This window comes from Lucilia sericata, unplaced genomic scaffold (assembly GCF_015586225.1).
Source record: "Lucilia sericata isolate MDLA Ls3-8-SP2 unplaced genomic scaffold, ASM1558622v1 Contig000018F_arrow, whole genome shotgun sequence".
Lineage (NCBI taxonomy): Eukaryota > Metazoa > Arthropoda > Insecta > Diptera > Calliphoridae > Lucilia > Lucilia sericata.
The window spans coordinates 797,363-819,887 of record NW_023994057.1 but is presented as its reverse complement, the minus strand read 5'-3'; the positions used below and the strand labels follow the sequence as shown (position 1 = coordinate 819,887).

General features: G+C 27.8%; 1 protein-coding gene across 4 annotated transcripts in view; it reads right to left on the bottom strand.

The window, feature by feature from the left end:
• LOC119607025 (integrin alpha-PS1) overlaps positions 1–22,525 on the bottom strand; it is a 97,386-nt gene that overhangs the window by 48,626 nt on the left and 26,235 nt on the right. For 3 of the 4 annotated variants that reach the window (XM_037960761.1, XM_037960746.1, XM_037960752.1), the window contains exon 1: positions 10,392–12,576. The exons of the other annotated variant lie outside the window; for it this stretch is intronic. Coding sequence is in view for 2 of the 3 variants with exons in the window: in XM_037960746.1 (XP_037816674.1) it covers positions 10,392–10,588 (197 nt within the window). In the remaining variant the exon portion in view is untranslated. Of the gene's footprint in view, positions 1–10,391; positions 12,577–22,525 lie in introns of those variants that run through there. 4 annotated transcript variants of the gene reach the window in all.

Here is a 22,525-nt window from a genome sequence, read left to right as displayed (position 1 = left end):
ATGTATGTTATTAAACATTAGCCAACAGAGATTGCTTATTTAAATCATTTGAAGGGTCCCGTTTATATACATATGTGTTTCTTCTTACCTGTCTTTCAAATTACAAAAACACTATATCGCTTGAAAACTATTTTTCGTATCGAGTGTCATCGTTTGGTTATAATATAGTAGTGTCACCAGCACTACGGGAAATAAATACTTCGATTTAGTATAAATATTTTGTAAAAACTGAGATTATTGAAAAATTTACTAATTTTCCCATACCCTTAGATTTTTTATGTATGTATGTATGTATGTCCTGACAGTTCAAATTTACATATGTATGTATGTATATGGAACCTTTTTGACAATCAAAAAATTTTAAAATTTATATTTAATGCTAATTTAAAAAAATTGTATTAAGCAATTTATTACAAATTTGTGGCCTCCGGTAGGTTAGTGGTTAGTGTTCTAGTCTGGTAGACCGGAGGTGGTGGGTTCGATTCCCACCTGAGGCCTAGGTGTATTTCTTCGGATTTGATGTATATACATCCTCCTTTCAAACAAACTAACGAAAAAGATAAAAAGAAAAAAAGAAAGAAAAGAAAGAAAGAAAAAAGAAAAAAGAAAGAAAGAAAGAAAGAAAGAAACGAAAGAAAAAGAAAGAAAGAAAGAAAGAAAGAACAAGAAAGAACAGAAAGAAAAGAAAGAAAAAAAAAGAAAGAAAGAAAGAAAGAAAGAAAGAAAGAAGAAAAGAAAGAAAGAAAAGAAAAGAAAGAAAGAAAGAAAGAAAGAAAAGAAAGAAAGAAAGAAAAAAGAAAGAAAGAACGACAAGAAAGAACGAATAAAGAACAAAGAAAGAAAGAAAGAAAGAAAAGAAAGAAAAGAAAAAAGAAAGAAAATAAGAAAAGAACGAAAAAGAAAAGAAAGAAAAGAAGAAAGAAGAAAGAAAGAAACGACAAAAAGAAAGAAAAGAAAGAAAAAGAAAGAAAGAAAAGAACACGAACGAAAGAAAGAAAGAAAGAACGAAATAAAGAAAAAAGAAAGAAAGAAAGAAACGAACGAAAAGAACGAAAGAAATAAAGAAGAAATAAATAACGAAAAAAAAAGAACAGAAAAAAGAAAGAAAGAAGAAAGAAACGAAAGAACTAACTAAATAAAAAATAAAAAATAAACTAACGAACTAAACTAAATAACTAAAGAAACTAAAGAAACTAAACTAACTAAACTAACTAACTAAAACTAACTAAACTAACTAAACTAACTAAAGAAAAAAAAACTAACTAACTAACTAACTAACTAACTAACTAACTAAAAAACTAAACTAACTAACTAACTAACTAACTAACTAACTAACTAACTAACTAACTAACTAACTAACTAAAACTAACTAACTAACTAACTAACTAACTAACTAACTAACTAACTAACTAACTAACTAACTAACTAACTAACTAACTAACTAACTAACTAACATTACAAATTTAAAATTATTGGCTACTCTAATAAATAAATTTGTTAAAGTCATTCATGGACATTTAACGTTTTAACAATGAAAAATTGTTTCAATGATTAAGAACAAATGTTGTAACAAAGCAATAAATGTTGAAACTAAAGTTTACTTAATGTCAACTTTGGCCCCAAAAATTAAAAACTAATCGAAAACATTACAAATGCGGAGACCCTCTAACTCATACTAAAAAAATTGAATGCCTCATTGATAAAGTGGCATTCATTTTTTCTTCATTGTAAATGTTAAACAAAAATTTGTCTCATCATCAACATCATTATTATCGACAACGAAATAATTATCATTATCTTTAGTTTTAAACTTGGAATAGCAGCTTATCATGCTACCAAATACATAAAATTAAATAAATTTAACAACTTTTTAATAATCCAACACATAAAATGACAAAAAATATCAAAAGAGCTTAAAATACTTGAAAGTGCTTAAGATTTTTGAATATCATCATTTCATCCTCTGCACAATTAGTTCCAAGTAAGTAAAACGATTATTTCATCATATAAAAACTTCTCAAACGTACAGTGGCTAACACTAATAAGTAAGAACAAGACAATTCGGATATCGTATCTTTCATATGGTAAAAAGTATGATCCCAACATTTAACATTTACTTATACATAATAAATAATTTATTAATTCGTTTCAAACATGTTCATTAGTTTTTGCAATGACTTTGTTATAGATATTTTCATATTTTCATCTAATCGAAAGAGGAGTAATAGTTTCTTTGTATATAGGCAATTTCGTGTCAAGTGACCCCAACTCAAAAAATCGATGAAATTTGCAATGCAATGTCCAACTTTGACCTCCTCTAAGCCCGGCAGTTATTGACCGATAGAGCTAAAAATTTGTGTCTGGCCTACTATCTAATAGTACTAACCTTGGTGCAAAGAAGGAAGACATCGATTTTAGAAGTTGGGCCACTTGACACGAAATTGCCCATATACATATGTAAATGAAGTATATACTATATATGTATATAGTAGATTATTTAGCAGACAAGTACATACAGATGTATTATATTTTTACAGAAAAATAAGGTTTGGTCGGTAACTTCAGTTTATTTATTTTTATATTTTGTAAATTATTATAACGTTTCCACAATTTTCATCACCAGTTTTGTTACGGTCTGACATTTAAACAAATTATTATGACTGAAGGTGATGAATTTCTTTTAATTTCTCCAAACATGTTTTACGTAGATACTTGTTATGCATCCCAGCAAAATATTGTACTTGTGTTGCACATTTCATAAAAGCAATAATTTGAAATTGTGATATAAATACATAAAAAAATATATAAATAAATTGGAGTAGAAGCCATTTTTTATGATTTGCTGTGAAGAAGGAAATATTTTTTGCTGGGTTATGTTGCAAAGGTGTATGTTTGTGTTAATGTGGTGTATTTTTATGAGAATGTAAATATGAAAACTTTTACTAGACATTTGTTAAATACCTTCTCCAATTACATTGTTGTCTAACTGTTGTGTTTCATTTTAGAAAAGTTTAGTTTTGTTATGGGAAAATGTTCATGTCGGTGGTTTCATGAAGTTTTTTGTTATACCATATTTTCAACAAAATATTTACTACTATGCTCATAAACGCTTGATAAAGTTCCCAGCAAAAAATAATTGATGTCATACTTTACAAACGACATCTTAATCACATCTAAAAATGCGAATGATATTTCCTTACAAATAAAAACCGAGTTAAAAGTGAGGAAAGAGATGTTGAAAAGTCACTACAAATAACATATTCGAAGTACATACATCAAATTTTGGTGAAAAACTAATGAAATTTACATAAGCGTGTCATTGAAAGAATGTGGTTAATTTTTGACATCCAAATATCGGATTTTTACTGCATCTATGAATAAGATAAGATGTAGTTCAAAGTTGTCAAAAATCCCTCCAATGACACGCTAATGTAAAATTCATAGGTTTTTCACCAAAATTGGAAGTACTTCAAGTATGTTATTTGTGGTGAAAATTCTACTTCTTTTTCCTAACTTTTTTTGTTGGGTTATTGTTGGTTTACTGTAGGAATTTTGAATTAGAAAAATCCTTTTCCTACTTATTTCAGTTCGTTCTTTAAAATGTATACCCAGAAGTGAAAATTATTGTCAATATAAAATATTATGAATTTAAATCATTAATGACCAAAACACCATATTCTCAATGTTTTATGAGTTTATTGTTAAAAAAATGAAAAAAATGATCATTTCAATTTAATTACCTTAACAAAAACGTGTTTTTCATACCAAATCCATATGTTACTTTTAACCAAAATACATTTTTTTGTTTGGTAAGACACTGCAGTATTATACTCGTAATATTCATATACGACTCAATGAACATTTGTGTCAATAACTATACAATGTAACATTTGTCATTCTTTCACCTTTTTTTTGTACAAAAGAATTTTAATGAAGTTTTTTCTTTAATGCATTTCAAAAACTCAAATTAAAAAAGCATTCACCCAACCGAAAAAAGGGGGAAAAACACAATGACAACAACAAATCGTTTTAGGTTTATTCTAAAATGTTTATTCACAATTTGTTCGTTCTCCACTCGTTCGTTTCGATATTTATTGGTTTGAATTTGTTACATCATTTTGTTTAGAGTCGTAGAATTTGTATTTTGAAAGTGTTAATAAAAATGTAGTAATAATTCGAATTCCCAAATATTTAAGTGTAAATGTAGAACATACTAAATATTTAGATATACAAACACACACTCCCATACTAGAGAAACATACATACATACGTATGTATGTACATAAGTAGGTACTTGGCCAAGTCTTAATTGACAGAGTCTTTTTATTTTTTATTGATAAGAATTTTTTTATTTTAATGAAACATAAACATAATTTTCTAACAATTTCATGAAAATTCTTGGCATTTTATGATCCGTTTCATGGCATTGACAGTGTTTTGTTTTTCTATTTTTATTTGAAAATTGTGAAAGTGTTTTTAAAATGAATTTGGTTGATTTTTTATTTTATTTAATTAAGAATACATTTAAGACAAGGTCTTTCTTGTGTGTAATAAAAATACCATAAATAAGTAGTGATTAGAAAATACATTTAAGACTTGTTTAAAAAAATAGTTTGGCAAACAATTTACATCAAACTCTAATTAATGTCTAATAAAGAAATTTTATTTTTAATAATTAAATTATTCTAAAATCTAAAAGAAAAATGTCTGTAAGGATTCGAGTTCGGTCGGACTTTGGATGAAATTTGCGAAGGATTAAAAAGTAGAACTTCTGAATAAATAAAAATAATTTCGGCGAAGAAAACTCTTTATTGTGATAAAATATATACAAATGTATTGACCACCTAAACATATCAAAAGTTTATTTAAGTTTTTTCTATTTATGTAAAAAACACATATAATAAAAAAGCGCCAGCATCAAAAATAATCATTAATTCCCAATTTAGAGAAAACACTATTCTTTATACATTAAAAATTGTGTAATTGGTTAATGTGTACATACATACATACTTTTTATTTTAGTCTTTTCTAACGAAAATAATTAATCATTAATATTTTATTCATACATGCAAATATCTACGACTATTAATGATTTCTTTTTATTTATTCATGACACATACATTCCATGACGTTTAAAAATAACTGGTAATTTATTATAATAGGAATTGTATTTTTCTTTCTTAATTTTAATTAATTTTTCTAAAATTTATCAAAGTCGATAGCAGAATTTATATATAAAGTCTCTTGACATAAGAAGTGTTATTTTTGATAATAACCTACCATAACCTATGTGGCTTTATAAACAGAACATAAAAATAATAATAAGAAGAACTTATCAAACTGAGCTATTCAAATTAACAATACATAGTAAAACACCTTTCACTAAAGATAGCTGATTGAAAAACAATATTTGAATATGAATCATTTTTGCATAATTACAAAAAATTAAACAATAAAGTGTTGTCAGCTTTTAAAAATATTCAAATTCAATCACAAAAATTTGTTTTGTTCTTTGTTGGATACAAAATTCATTAGACAACTTTAAGAGCCACAAATTTCTTGAAAAATATTTTTTTTTTCAAATGTTTAAACAATTATCGTGAAACTGGTTGATCATTATGTTTTCTGTGGAGCAGAATTTTAATTTAAAATATGCATTTATGGCAAAATTTGCTAAAAAATCAAATTTAAATATCAAATTTAAATATCAAATTTAAATATCTGACATGAAAAATCAAATTGGCAACATAAACAACATGCTGTTGTTTGTGGCACGACATTTAACAAAACAACAATAAAATCATAAATACTTAAAATGAGTCACAACAGAAATAAAATAAATTTGAAAAGTGTTTGGAAAATGAATGAAAGAAAGTTTTTAACACAAATAAACATTGTTCGTCTAGACATGTTGGATACTGGCAAACAATCAATTTATTATGGTTCGTGAAACAACAACACTTTTTCAAAAAGTTTATCATTTATTTTGTCTACAAAAACTAGTACTTTTCAACTTTTTACGAGAAATTATTTTTTATTTTTGGTTTGATTTAAAAATATAAATTCACATACACACGTACATGCATACATATGGATAGAAATATGAATGAATTGAATGTTATTGAACTGCATCTAAAACTGGAGTTTTGGACTTCTCCCTCTAAAAAATAAATTGTCGATAACAAAGTGATACAAACTCAAGCCAACGTACTTGTAGTGAAAAATTATAGATAATTGCGGTTACTTATCGTAATGGTAACAGGTGTTTTTATTTATAATGTGTTCTATTAACCTATATTTTGTTTTTTTAAATTGGAATAACTAAAATGGAATTTGAGCTGGTCTCAACCGAGAGGCCTCAATGTCAACTCGGCGAAGACGAAAATCTGTCTTTCTACAAGAATGACAAATATTTCTGGGCAAGAAGATAGCGGTAATGGACAGAGTTAAGTACATAGACATCACATAGAAGATAGGATCAACATGGCACATCGGTGTAGGTTGTTATATTTTCCAGAAAAAAGAGCGCAATTGATGTAGTTACAACCTCCATCCTCCTATCGACGTAACCTAACCTATCACCGAACGATTTCAACAGGCTTGAATCAAAATAAATAGTTCTACAAATTTCGTCCTGTACTTTGATGAGAACATTTAGATGGACTTTCGTTAAAATGACTCGAGATGTGATTCTTAGTCGATTAACATTTTAGTACATTACAAAAAAAGATTTCATCAAGCTAGTATTAAAAATTTATGATTAGGCATGATCGGCAATTGATGTAATTAAAAAATTCAGGACATGAAATTACTTTCATGTTTTTTATACATTTAAGTTAATTTATGTAAATAAAAACTGTATTTTTGTAGCTACCAATTGCTTGCCAATATGACTCTATGTACATATATGTAGCATAACATGATATAAAATACGAGATTTATAAAAAAGGTGTCAATTGTTTTTATAAATAATTATAAAGATTTACTGTCAGATGCTTATAAATTATAATTCCCCCATAATTTGTATTTTTATCTATAAAGTTCAATATTCCATATCAGAGAAAAGAGTAAAGCGGAAAAAAAACTTATAAATGAATACGAATTATTTACATAATGATAATGAAAGTTTAAATGTAATTTTGTTATCTTTGCGATAAAATATAATTTTCTTGACTACAAACGAATGTTGTTTATACATATATGAGTGAGAACAAGGCTGCTAAAATAATATGTTTTTCGATCTATTCGATTTTGCTAAAAATATTCCATAATCTCAGTAAAATATTCATATTAATTTCCAAAAGTTCTTTCAAACAGGCAAACACCCAATATTGTTCACTTTGAATTACGTCACTCGCAAAATAAAGGGTAACCCATTAAGCAAATATAAATACATACATAAATATGTATTTATGATGTATGTATGTATTGGTGAACATACGAGTATGTTTTTAGCCTTTTCCATGTGTAGATATTTCAAGTTTCATTTTTAGTTCATATTATATGCTTTCGAGTACTTTGGAACGTTATCTATAATTCTTCAACATAGTTTCTTTTATTTTTTGTATAATGTATTAAGCCATAAAATATTAGAAAAAACAAATCGTCTATACTCGATCTACGCCCTGTAATAAATGTATGGAATTTTTAAGCAATTTCAATGGAATGAAAAAAGAAGGAAAAATAAAGAAAATTATATGTTATAAACTTGTTCATATTAGAACTGCTGTTGCTGTTCGTTGTTGCTATCGATGTTACATCATTTTTATTTAATTTAAGTTTGCCACCACATGCCCAAAAAAGCATATATCTCATTAACATAATGTTTTTGTTTTTTTGTTTTTATACAACAGTTTTCGCTAGGCGCCATGTTGATTTTTTATTATTTTAAAGTATATTTCCTGTAAATCTATAACTTCCTTATTTTTATGGCAAAAATTTTAAAGAACCGATAATAACAAGTACTATGCCAGTTTTCTTTTCTTTTGTTTTTTATTTATGGCTCCTAAAGGGCACTTAAATTTCGGCACTTTAAGACATTCAATACATTTCTAATATTTATCTTGTTTATAAATCTTTTATATATTATTTTGCTACTCGTCTTATACCTGTCATGTTAAATGTAAGTATCGTAATTATGAGATTGTTTGTGTGTTCATTGTTGTAATGTCAGTGTACGTGATAAACTTTATGTCCTTCCTGTTTACCTGTCTAAAGCCTAATTTAATAAAACTACATAGATAAGAGAAATAAACATTACGGAGATATTTTTACTCGAATTCCAGCATAAATCCATTTGAAATATACAAATTGAAACATTAAATATTATTTAAATAGGTAAAATTGTCTGCATGTAAAACATTTTTTATGAAAATTTGATTTATAAACCTTTGATAAAAGTTTATGAATAAGACTCTTAATATGTATATTTTCACAAATATATTTCCTATAAAAGCTATATAATAAAATTTGTTGAACAATATTTCTAATAATGAATCTTAGCATTTATAACACCGTGCAACAGTCATTTTCACACATGAAAATATCTATGTGTACAGGAAGCTGTGGACCATTAGTATTAACTCTGTATACTCAGTCAGCTCTTATGCCCCTGTAAAAGGACCTTAATGTTTGAAGGACATACGATTTCAAAAGATAGAATTCCAAATTTATGTAAAAAATTTGTTATTAATATCAAATGAAGCTGAGAACCTCTGCTTATAAATAATATTATTTATTTCATTTCATTAAAAAAGAAATGGAAGCTTAAAGAAAACTTGCCACAAAAAAGTTGTTAAAAATTTTAGATTCGAAAATGAGAACTTTTTTAATTTTATTTATTTTCCAATTTTTTGTCTAAGTGAGTCAAAGAAATGATATAGATAGAATATACAGATTCGCAGCTTTCATTTGATATCCTTATTAACATCATACAACACATATAAACAATTAAAATATCCGTTTGAAATTGTAAGTCCTTTCAACTTTGAAGTGCTTTTATAAGGACATAAGAGCTCTAAAATGACTCTAGTTTCATATGCGTAACGATTTTATTCAAAATTGTTACATGGTGTAATTTATAAAATTGTTCGACCTATTATGACTGTGTACTTTATTACAGGCAAATATGCTGCTAAAATAAATAAAATAAACCTAAAATTTTGTAGGGCCAAATAGGTTAATTCCATTCTTTTTCAGTTGTTTGTCTAATAAATGTCAATGGTCCAAATAAATTAAAAATATGATGGTAGGTGATAAGATACACAATTATTGGACTTTTTGTTTAAATTGGTTCATTTGCCAAATAATTATCTATCTATCTATCTATCTATCTATCTATCTATCTATCTATCTATCTATCTATCTATCTATCTATCTATCTATCTATCTATCTATCTATCTATCTATCTATCTATCTATCTATCTATCTATCTATCTATCTATCTATCTATCTATCTATCTATCTATCTATCTATCTATCTATCTATCTATCTATCTATCTATCTATCTATCCATCTATCTATCTATCTATCTATAACTATTATTACTAGTTATACATTAATCCGAAATAACTTCTAATCAAAAACTAAAGCAACTAATCAATTAATAATTAATAAATAAACTTTTATCGCAAATTAAACACTTATATTTATAAAAGGAAGAACTGGTTCCAGAATCGTTCAATAGAATGGCTATCGTCTTCAAAATCTGAATAAATACTAAAATAAAGACTTAAAAATTATAGTAAACATTATTTGATTAATTCGCGGAATGAAAAAAAAATGAAAATTAAAAATGTTTTAAGCAATACAAACATACTTTCACATGTACATGAAAAAGTAAGCAATTAAACAATTTCAAATTATTTTACAAAAGTTATTTTGTACTTTGCAAAAAAAAAAAAAAAAAAACACTTATAAGGCTTAAATAAATATATTGACTTAAATATTTATTAACGGAAATAACTGAGGCATAAAGTCAATGCTACATTTTTTCCTAAACTTATTTTTTAAATAAATATTTGTTTAAATTATAAACAAGTTGTAGTTGTACGGCATTACTTTTTAAGCGATTTTTACTCACAAATTAAATGATAAAAACTTGAAAATAAAATAAATGTAGCATATGACTTCTTTTCAGAAAATATTTTTTTAAAAAAATTAATATTTCCGTACAATTAAATTCTGAATTTCAAAACTAATTACATACATATATGTAATTTTGGTGGGATGGATGACTAATGGGTAAATGCGATATGTACATGTGTATATTGTTTACACAAGATATAATTGCATCTTTAAGAATAATTTGCAAATGAATGACTAATGTTTTCTTAAAAAATAAATGATGAAATATGAAACAAGAAGGAGGAAAAATGAAAGAATATTTACCATTTTGTATTATTCGGCCAATTGTATTCACCTACTGTATGAGTGGCAATGGAATATCCAAAGTATGATGAAGGGTTTGCATTGAATTTAACAATGGGCAGACGATTCTCCAGATTAAACGAAGTCGCAGAGTAGATGTACAGGAATAGAAAAAGTCCGAGTGGAAAACTTCTAGAGGTAGTTGATAGCAGTAACATTTTGTAGTTGTTATTGTTGTTGTAAGTACTAGTATGTATATTTGATTTTTTTTATTAAATTTATTTTTAACAAGTATTCATTGGGTCTTCATATTTTTTTTTATATTTCGTTTAAAAATTGGGGCGCTAAAATGATTTTAGCATTCTTGTCGTCTACTTTTAATTGTGTACGTTTTATTTTAGGACCTTGTTATTTAGGCCTTAATGGTTTCCGTATCTGTGAGTGCGTGTGAAGATTTGTTTGTTTTAAATATCTTGGCAGAAATAAGTAAAAAGTAAACCAAAGAACAGAACAGGCACAAAAACTAAGCGCAAAAACCGGTCAGTGGTCACGTTGTTATTCAGTAAATTTTTATTAGTTTTTTAATTTTGTTTTTCTTTTTTTTGTTGTTATTGTTGTTAGTTTAATTTTTGATTTTCTCCTCTAATCGTTGTTCTCTCACTCTCGTGTTCACTGAAACGTGCTTATTTTTATTTTTTTATGAGGAAAAAACCAAAAGACAACAAAAATACTCGTAGATTTGTTAAATGTTTTTATTGTTGTTGCTGGTGTTGTTAGTGTAACTTTTTTATTATTGTATTTTTAAGTTATTTTTCATCAGTGTTTCTTTAAAGGTGTATCTTAAAGATATCACGGCCGGTCGTTTGGTTGTGTTGATGTTTCTTTATTTTTTGTTATTCTTTTAGCTGTTGTTGATGTTGTTTATTGGGTTTGTTTTATTATTTTATTTAAAAACAAAAAATGAAATAAAAAACTTGAAGATGAATAAAAAGAAGCTAAAGTAGTAGAAGAATTCCTAGTAGTAGTTTGTAGTAGTTGTTGACGATCGTTATTGTTGTTGTTATTATTTGACATTGACATACACGCTTAAAGCATTTCGTAGTATTTTGCATTTAGTTGGAAACATAACACGAATGAGATCGTTTTAGTAGATGGATGAGTTTTAGCGCATTCGAAAAAAATACTCGTTCGTTACTTTTACATAGATTTAGGATCGTTTGGTCGGTTAGTTGCACTTTTTTCTTTTATACTTTTGTATCTTTTGAGTTATAAACGCAAAATAAAAACACTTTTCTTTTATTTTTGTAATTTCGTTGTTAAACCGTGGCTAAAATTTAACCTTCGTCTAAAATACGTTTAACACCTCACAACAGGTACTCAACTCACTACTCATTCGCTCATTTACTCACACATCAAAACAAAAAAACAAGTGGAAAAGCACTGCATTCAATAAATAATTCATACAAACTACTAAGTGCACTGATGTATCTTGTATCTCGTGGATAGAGAAAATAATAACAACAAAATGAGAACAAATACACTTAAATATTTCTGTTTAATTTGAATTTCAATACAAACAATTTAAGATTATTATAAATGCAGGTAAATCGTACCTACTACAACAACAAGTAGAACAAATTCACTTCTTTCGATCGGCCGTTCGTTCACTATTTTCACGTGGTTGTTTTTTATACGTTTAAAAAACTACGGAAATTCTTTATTAAATATCAATTTGTTGTATAAATAAATTTTGGCGTCATTCACATAAACTTTTTATTATCTCTCCACCAACAAATATCAGATATAATATACACCTATATGTATATGTAGGTACATAGGTTGACTGATAGTGTGTACATAAATTATGTGGAGAGTGGGGAACAAAAGTAGTTTGTTCGTTATCTTATTTCACTTTGGCTTGTTACTTTTCATAAAGGGTCATTTAACACAATTTGCAGATTTCTTTACACTTTTTATACCTACTTATGAATTTTAAGAACTTGCTTATAGCATTATTGTAAATACTAACATTTTTAATTCATTATAATTTTTTTGTTTAACACAAGGCCGTAAAATAATCTTTTATACATTTTCTTTAATAATATAGGTATAATTTTTTTAATATTCGCTTTCCTACTTTTAATCTTCTTAACAATTTTTGTACTATACGTGCGCGTTCCAACGTTTAATGTTCAAATGCTCAAATCAAACTAAAGTTCACATCGTGTTGGCTTCGTTTGCTACACAGCATGTTGTTTACATGTTGTTGGATTTTGTATGTCAGACCAAGTTTGAAAGTAAATAATTTAATTTAAACAAACATGTTTGATACAAACAAAATGTAAGCAGTGGCTTCGAAACTGTCGAAATTATAATTTAACTGTTTTCCACCAAAAACGGCCCGTTAAAAGTAACTTATATCGATTTCAGCTAACTTATTTCTCGCCAAAAACTGTCAACTAAAATATTATGCTAGGATATCGACATACTATTTAAGTGACAGCTCCCCTACGTTTGTATAAAGTGATTTCTAAAATAAGGTTAGAAATCAATTAAATTGTATTTTGAGAATTAATGCTAATATTGACGTTATAGTTTTATTTATGGTAATTTATATAGATTTTATAGTAGGTATTTATAATATTTAGTTTTCCTATTTCTAACATTTAATAGCTGTCAATATGAAAACATTAAATTACGTAAAAGCCAATTAAAAGTTTAAAGTAGCAATAAAATACTATTATCAAATACATAAACAAAAACAATGCAAACAATTCTTGTCCATCAACGGAGACACTAATAAGTTACAAACAGTAAATTTGTAAAGTAAAAATCCATCGAAAATGTCAAAAACTTGAAATTGAATTATTAAAATGTAGGCGTTTATTTATTAACCGCCAAAACAAAAAATAAACAGAAACATTTTTATATTATTTCATATCGGTATCTATGTGCGGATAATAAACTCGTACCAGTTCTCTACAATTGTATTGAAATACTTGTATCGGAACACATGTACAAACAAACGTACCAGCCACTTAAATTATGTGTGCATTAAATCGCTATATAAACCGTTATACAAGAGTTGTACCTACAAATATGAATATGTAACGAGTTTAGTATGATAGATTGTTGAAAACTTTGCAGGACATCTGCATAACATCCCAGCTAAGCATACAAGTGATATTAGAGTTTACTATTTTTGTTCGGCGATTTTCAAAAAATAACTGGTTACAAAATAACTTATTCAAAACAAATAAATTAAGTTTATGTTTTATGACGTAAAGTATATGGGAAAAATATGTATGTTATTTTACTCAGCCGGAATTTATACCCGTTTGCTCAGTTATTTTCTGTGTTTCTTATTCTAAATGCTTATTCAATGCACAATTAACAAGTTATTTTACTGTGCTTTTGGGACCCCCGGGGCATGTTACCTTCATGATAGACCCCATCATGGTGTGAATGCTATCCCGTGGGGAAAAGTTGCTACCAGTACCTATAGGCTGTCGGGACTATAAACTGGGTCTTTTGAGGTGCATGTGGTGGCTGTGGTTTAACCCAAATCCACGCGAAGAGAATGTCGGTTAAAAGGCTGATACACGGTGAAATCTATAATTCTGGGACTAAGCGTTGGAAATGAGTTTGTGTATATGATACAGGATGAGTGTAGGGGTATGAGGCCATCCCATCTGCGTGATTGTAAACGTAAGTGATGTTTTTGAATATCGAAAGTTATGCAACGGAGCAGCAATGATCAGAGATTAAATAGCTCGAGTGCTTGAGCAATGGTATATAATATAGTTATATTCTTTTCAAAAATAATTGACATTAATCAGGACCACTACCACTCATCACCTAGTAATGTATGAAATAACTACTGGCCATTATCAAAAATGTCACATTTTTTGCTATGATGTATTTAATAAGAATATACAGTGCACTCGCGGTAACGTGAACACCGTCTAACGTGAACACCGCCTAACGTGAACACCGCCTAACGTGAACAAGATGTTTTTTACATTGACTACTCTGTAACGTGAACAAACACAGAAAGCTCTATAACGTGAACAATTTTTTTCACAATATATGTTTTCTAAGCATGTAGACAACATTGAAATACATTCATTAAATTCGAATTTTAAAATTTTGGGAATCTCCTTATATAAATGAATGTATATCCCCTAAATTATTTTGTTTATATGGCAAAGAAATTTGAAGTTATGAGTGTAAAAAAATCTAAATGTTTGCAGTTAAAAGAAAAGGCAGACATTTTAGATAGTTTGCAAAGAGGAACAAGTGTGACTAGTTTATCAAAAAAGTATAATGTCGCTAAGTCAACAATATGCAGTATTAAAAAGAAACAAGTAAGAAGTTATAGTCGGGCGACGCCGACCATATATTACCCTACACCTGTATACGAATAAAATGTGATGTGGTTTTCATAATAAAGCATTTAAGTTGAATTGTACCTTGCCTCAGATATACTAAAGCCATTTACAGTTTAATAAAACTGTGGATATTTAAGTAAAATTTTGATGGGGCTTTTTAGAGGGGCTAAGGGTCAAATGAGGCCCTATAATTAAAAATTTTATCAGGGTCATCAAGACTAGTATAGAACTTGGTTTTGCAGCTTTTTGTCGAGATACGAGTATATTAAGCATAATTATGAACTTAAAAGCCCTATTTGGCGGGTTCAATTCTATGGGGCCTAGGTGAAATAATGGACCGATGTTAACCATTTTCAATAGGCTTTGTCTACAGTACCATAAAAGATCATGTGCCAAATTTCATTGAATTATCTCCAAAATTTCGACCTGTAGTTTGATTACAATGTTTACAACCCTTTTTGGGGGGTACAGTTCTATGGGGGCTAGGTGAAATAATGGACCGATCTTAACCATTTTCAATAGGGTTTGTCCCTGGGACAACTGAAGATCATGTACCAAATTTCAATTATCAATTATTATTCAATTATCTTCAAAATTGCGGCCTGTAGTTTGATTACAAGGTTTACATGGACGGACGGACAGACGGACATAGCTAAACCGACTCAGAAAATGATTCTAAGCCGATTGGTATACTTTAAGGTGGGTATAGGACCAATATTATTGTGCGTTACAAACATCAGCACAAACACAATATACCCTCCCCACTAAAGTGGTGTAGGGTATAAAAAGAAGCAATTTTGAGTTGTGCAAACAACACATACCAAGGACCGGGAAAAAGACAAACTTTAAAATCATCAGAACTTCCAGTTAATGAAAAAACTCTTTACCGTTGGTTCCTCCGAATGCGTGATAGGAATTGGCCTGTAAGTGGTCTAATGTTAAAAGAAAATGGATTTTAATAAAATTTTAGTTTTATATTATAATAATATAAGTAATAATAAAAGAATATCACGCTCAAGTGTGTAAAATACAGATTTATAAATTAAAATTTCATATTTTTTTCATGAAATTTGACAATCGCTAACGTTAACAATTTCGCTAACATGAACTCCCTTGGTTTTAATTAGTTCACGTTACCGCGAGTGCACTGTATTGAAATTATTGACTTATGATCTTATAATCACTATCAGAAGGTGATGTCGTTTATTTTAGGTTTATTACGCACATACAAATTCCTACAATAAACCATCAACAACTTTATTACGCACTTAAGAATATGGGCGTTAGTATCTAAATCTGATCTGTTGTAAAGTTGAAATTGCTGAACATTTGTATTTTGTTTAAAATATAAAGTGTCAACTTAAAATTCTGACTTTAAATGAAATCTTGGGGAAAAAAGCTATTAAAATAAATTTGTTTAATGATATTGCTTTATTTTTTATACCCACTCTATTTTGATTTTGTCATTACGTATGTAACACATCGATATACATTATATATTATCAGAACACTACTGGCTACTACGTAGTGATAGGGCCTGATTTCGGTTATAACCCTAATGTACATAGTATATTCTGGATCATTGTAAGATTCTAAGACGATTTAGCTATGTCCGTCCGTCTGTCTGTTGTTGGCATGATAGCGTCCACAAAAAAAAAAGAGATAGGATGATGGAATTATAGCAAAATATTTTTTAATGATCAGAAAATTTTGATATTGCAGATGGCCAAAATCGGTCCACGATTTCACATAGCCCACATACAAATATGCCCCTGGAATATAGTGTAAAAAGTTTCAAACAGTCATAAGTTGATTGATCAGAAATTTAATTCTGAATTATGACGGACATCGCATCATAATTGACCCAACCCCCCATATATAGTTCCCTTCAAAAAAGAAAAGAGCCCTTTTCAGTATTGTCCATTTAAATTAATTTTTACAGTTTTAAAATTTTGAATTTTGGGTGTTTATTATTTCCAGATTAACAAGCCCTGGTCTTTAATTCTTACTAATTGAAATGATAAGCAGATATAAATTTTGAAAATCTTCATTTGCATTTTTCACTAGCAGACCAGACAATATAATTTTAGAGAGGAAAAAAAAACAGTATATTACCTGTACTCATACACACTTACTACATACATACACATGTAAATGTGTTCATAATGATCCACTGATTAAAGTAAAAAAAAAACACAAAAGTTCTCATAAGGAAATTAATATTTTCCTACAAACAAATGAGTTTTGAAGATTTTATAATCAGTTAAAAAATAAAAATATTGATGCCATATGTTGTTGTATTCGTACGAACATTTATTGTTTTCCGATGCGGATGATGCAAATCTTGCTTCATCGTTAATGTTTTCGAGTTCCCCTCATTTGACGCATACTCGTTAAGATAAACAAATACAAGGAGAAATAATATAAATTGCATCTTTAAAAGCGCGGGCGCAGTTGTTTAAATATACTGAAACAACATTCAACGGTCAGAGCCAAATCCAAAACGAAGATATGTATGTGAGTGTAAAAAAGATTTCAAACGAAAAATACAACAAAAATGGATGTCATTAACTCATAAACTGGTCTTTTTAATGATGAAAATAATAATTTCCTAAATATGCATTTCAAACACAAACAAAAAATCAATAAATAAATAAATAAAAAATAATTGAATGGATCTGGAACCACACTAAACAAAGATGTATGTACGTATGTACATACATACATATCTATATGCTTATTAACAAATGCATCCATAATGTTCCGTAAAAATTATGTGGCGCAACATATAGAATATTCGAAGCATATAAGCGTTTATTAGAGGACAATTTGTGATTCTATGTTGAGAATTCGTTCGATTCTGATTCGAAAGACTGTGTTTCGCCTAATGGAACACTACTACTAAATTGTTGATTGTCGTTTGTAAATTTTATTCAAAGTACATATTTAAATCAAGTGAACAACTAACCTGACAAGACATACATATCTACTGGTAACACTCGATCGTATGACGATTTAACATTGTAAATCTTGAAACTTGCAAGTTGCAACATATTCACTCATTCATTCGTCACTCAACATCGGCCGTCAGTCAGCACAAGCGTAATCGTACTCAAATTTAATTTTATTTTATGTTTTCAAAATGCATACATAATAATCAAGAAATCTTATGTGGGAGCTCCACATATCAATGTCTATAAGTTTTGGTAGATTAAAAAAAGAAAACAAACCGCATGCACTAAAAATTGTTATCCACATCTACATGTATGCACATATCTACATACATATGTATGTATGTATGTATGTATGTATGTATGTATGTATGTATGTATGTATGTATGTATGTATGTATGTATGTATGTATGTATGTATGTATGTATGTATGTATGTATGTATGTATGTATGTATGTATGTATGTATGTATGTATGTATGTATGTATGTATGTATGTATGTATGTATGTATGTATGTATGTATGTATGTATGTATGTACAGTGGACGTCCAATAGTACGTACACTCTTTATTACGAATATCCAATAATACGAATGGCAAAATTGTTGCATTGTCTACTCTATAGTACGAATAAAGTCACAATTTTTCTGTTCGATAGTACGAATAACGCATTTTTTATGGGAATTTTGGTTTTATTTACGTATGAATGAAGTTTTTATTATGTTTTTATTTTATTATTTCGGTATCATTCACCTTAAGCTCAGTAATTTTGAAGTTTTTTTTGTATTTATTACAAGTGTTTTGTATTTTTAAAAATCCTATACACACAATTTACTGCATGTATATTTACAAATCAACAATTATTTAGTGTTATTAATTTATTTTATTGGAATTTTGATGACCCAAGAGAAGAAATTAAATTGGATGATAACGCCAATGAGGAAAGTATTTTATTAGTTCCCGACAATAACTCTGCTGAGAACAATATTGAAGCCTCAAAAGCGCTGTTATTGAAAAAGCCGTAAGAATCATTTTACAATGTAATAAACATCGATGTTAAATGATGGATTTTTTAATAAGTAAAATGATATTTATATACATATGTACATATGTATGAACTGTTAATTTTGAAAGTAGTGTGACTCCACATTCCAAACAATGGGTTTAAGGATAACTATTCTAATTTTTAAGAGAAAATTATAAATTAGAGAATTGTGGTATATTCCTTTCAAGTTTCTAATAAATGTTTTATGTAATCTGAACATTTTAATACATTTTAGAACACATATGTAAATTGCAAATTGTCTTTGGCACACATATTTTTAAAAACATTAAAATTTAATACCTTCTACATATATCTCATTTCAACCATTGGACTCACGATACTTCCAAAATTAACAATTCATATACGTAAATATGTCCCTTTTATGCCTGTTTATGTACAAGAAATTTATTTAAAATAATACACATTTATTATATTTTGTTCCGTTATGTAATTTTTCATGAAAAATAAAACAAAAATAAATAAAATCCAATATTTTATGTGTATTATTTGAATTTAAACATACAAAATGTGTTGTTCAATAATACGAATTTTTCGGTATTACGAAAGGGCCTGACACTATATAATTCGTACTAGTGGACGTCCACTGTATGTATGTATGTATGTATGTATGTATGTATGTATGTATGTATGTATGTATGTATGTATGTATGTATGTATGTATGTATGTATGTATGTATGTATGTATGTATGTATGTATGTATGTATGTAGGAATACTTGTCTGCTCTAATGAGCTTGTGTGCAACATCAAGTTTTCGACTTCTTTAAACTTTGCTTTGACGGCAACACTTTTGCCAAAAGACTAACTTATTGGTACTGCTTCCAAACAAACTGGTGGAAGTTGTGGCAGTAAGAACGCAAGCAGTGTGTGAGGCACATAGATACACAATTGTTGGAATAACATTTCATTTTGATTAGCAAGGAACTTGTAAACTCGTATGCAAAAGAAGGATGTATGAGTGAGTGTATGAATACATATATTGCTTTTTTGTTACATTGGGATAGTTGCCACATCAAAATAATAACTAATATTTAATTCCAAAGTCGACAATACAAAATACTGCATAATATTGTGAAAATTTACAATACTTTTCGCTCAATTAAGAATTGGTCCATTTTTTCACCAACTCAACTTCATATTTGTAAATGTATAGTAGGGTGCCCCATGGACCAATTTTTTTAAGGAATACCTCTCCAATCATGCGTATTAATTTACAAAATATGAGAAAAATTAAAGAATAATTCTGCAATCTTAATTAAATTTTTATTAAAAATGGACCAAACCAAATGCCAAACAATTTATTTAAATAAAAATTACAATTTTGACACCCACTTTAATAAAATAATATATTGTCGCATATCAAACCCCAGAAAAATCAGTAAATCCAAAGAAAATCAAATCTGGCAACTACGAGAATGGCATATTAGAATAATGCATGGCGGCAACAACATTATTGACTCCAGCTGCAACATGTTGTTAACAACATGTTTCATTTGTCATTTACACTTTGTCCACATCTAGTATTTAAATTTTAACTCTGATTCATTTATTTTACCAAGCCAAATAATGAAATTTAAGAATATAAGTATTAAGTTATAGTAATGGCAATAGGTGAAAACCCAAGTATAACTTTAATTTCTGTAAACTAGCAAAAATATTATTTAGTTACTCTGTATCAAAATATAGAAATTGAGGGATAATTAAATGACCCAAATTTAAAATATGATTGAAAATTGCCCTATTATTTTAAATGTTTTTTTGATATCTATTAAATACAAAATTGATATTTGTCCATAATTATTAACGTATAGATACAAATAAAACGCACTTATTAATGTGAAATTTTGAAGTACTTTAATGTATTTACATATGTATATTGGAATGGCTCCGATTATGTGAAGCCTAACAAATGCAGCCGATATCTTCATGTTCCACAATTTCAGATGTTGTCACAGGTTATGAATAAAATTAAAAAAAATATGGTCCTAATCCACATTTTATGAGTATGTACTATATAAAATTGAAGCCGTAGTCTGACTTACACGTCACAATTATGACGTGAGACTCTATTGAAAATTTCGGATAGACAGACATTGCACGATGCTGTGATAAGTGGTATAATAGAAATTATCAAAGATCTGAAAAAATGTGGCATAATTTGTATCGGCGTTAAAAATTGTATTATTTAAAATCGTCATTGCAATGAAAAAATAATGAACTATAGCTCGAAAACATAATTACATAATTATATTAAAAAAAACAGATTTTCTTGACCATTGACGGTCAATAACTCAGCGCATACGATCTTTTTAGGGTGAATTTTAATACCTTATTAATAATGGTAATAAGAAGATACATATGTGTCAATTTTTATTTAGCTAACTAAAATTCTTATTTTTCTGAAATATCAAAACTTGAATAAATGTTAAAAAAAATAAAATCTCATTTTCATTCTTCTATTTAGCATTATGAAATCTCTTTATGATGTATTTAAAAAACGGGAATATCAACCTTTTTTCATGTCACCCTAGTTCGTAAGTATTAAGAGAAGTTTATGATAATAACAATATTTTATTTATTAGAAGCACTTGTTATAACTGATCAAAAAGAATCAGAAAAAACATTTTAAAAGGCATAAGATTTTACAATTAAGCTTAAAGTGTCAAATATATCTGGCCACAGTTTCTGGTTAGTATCATGTGCACACAATTGTTGGATAAATGCAACAGCAAGCTATAAAATTAACAACCTAAAATTTCATTTGTATTGACTGATATGTGAATAAATAGATAGAAAAACAACCAAATATGATTTTGATGTATGTAAATAATTGCTGTGGTTTGCTTTTATATCATACCTCCCTATCATTTGAACAAATATAATGTTATATACATTAGGGTTCCCCAAAAAGTCCAGCCTTAAAAAAATATATCGAGGGACTATATTCAATAGTCTCTATCTGTCATTTTCATGAAAATAAGATTTTGATGGCTAAATACCCAGCAAACTATCCCGCATCAGTGACATAAATTTCAAAGAAAAAAACTATTTTTTGACAATTTTATAGCAATTTTTAAATTTCTCTATCTTAAAAAAAGAAAAATTCTGAATGCAAAACTCTCTATATTATCCAAAAATTGCTTCAAACTCAATTATTTTGGATAATTTTCAGTTGCAAAACAAATGTTTTTACTACATGCTGAACACAAATCCGCCAAAATATTTAAAATGGGTTTAATAGTTTTCGAGATATCGCTCATTATGATACTAATTTGATAAATTTTGTTGCCGTGTTTAACCATATAAAATTGATTTTTGACTAAAACCTTATAATCTGTTGCTTTTTCAACAATTTGATTTTTATTACATCATTAAATTGCATAAAATATAATATTTATTGCTATTAAATCAAATAAAAAATTTATATTTCTATGAAAAACTCTCTATCTGAAGGTTGTAAAAACAATTTTGTAGAAAAAAAGCTCTATCTGATATAAATTTGTGATAATTTTGCAAATTATGCAAAATTTTAAATTCTTTTTATATAACGGTTTTGAATATGGTCGTAAAAATATATGTATTGTAGAAGAAAAAATTCAAAAATCTTCACGAACTAGCAAAATAAACAGTTTTTTTGCTCTCCTGAAAACTTGTATTATTTTAGATAGAGACTATTGAATATAGTCCCTCGATATGAAATTTATTTGATTTAGACATTTTATTATAATTTTTCAAAAATCATTTTCT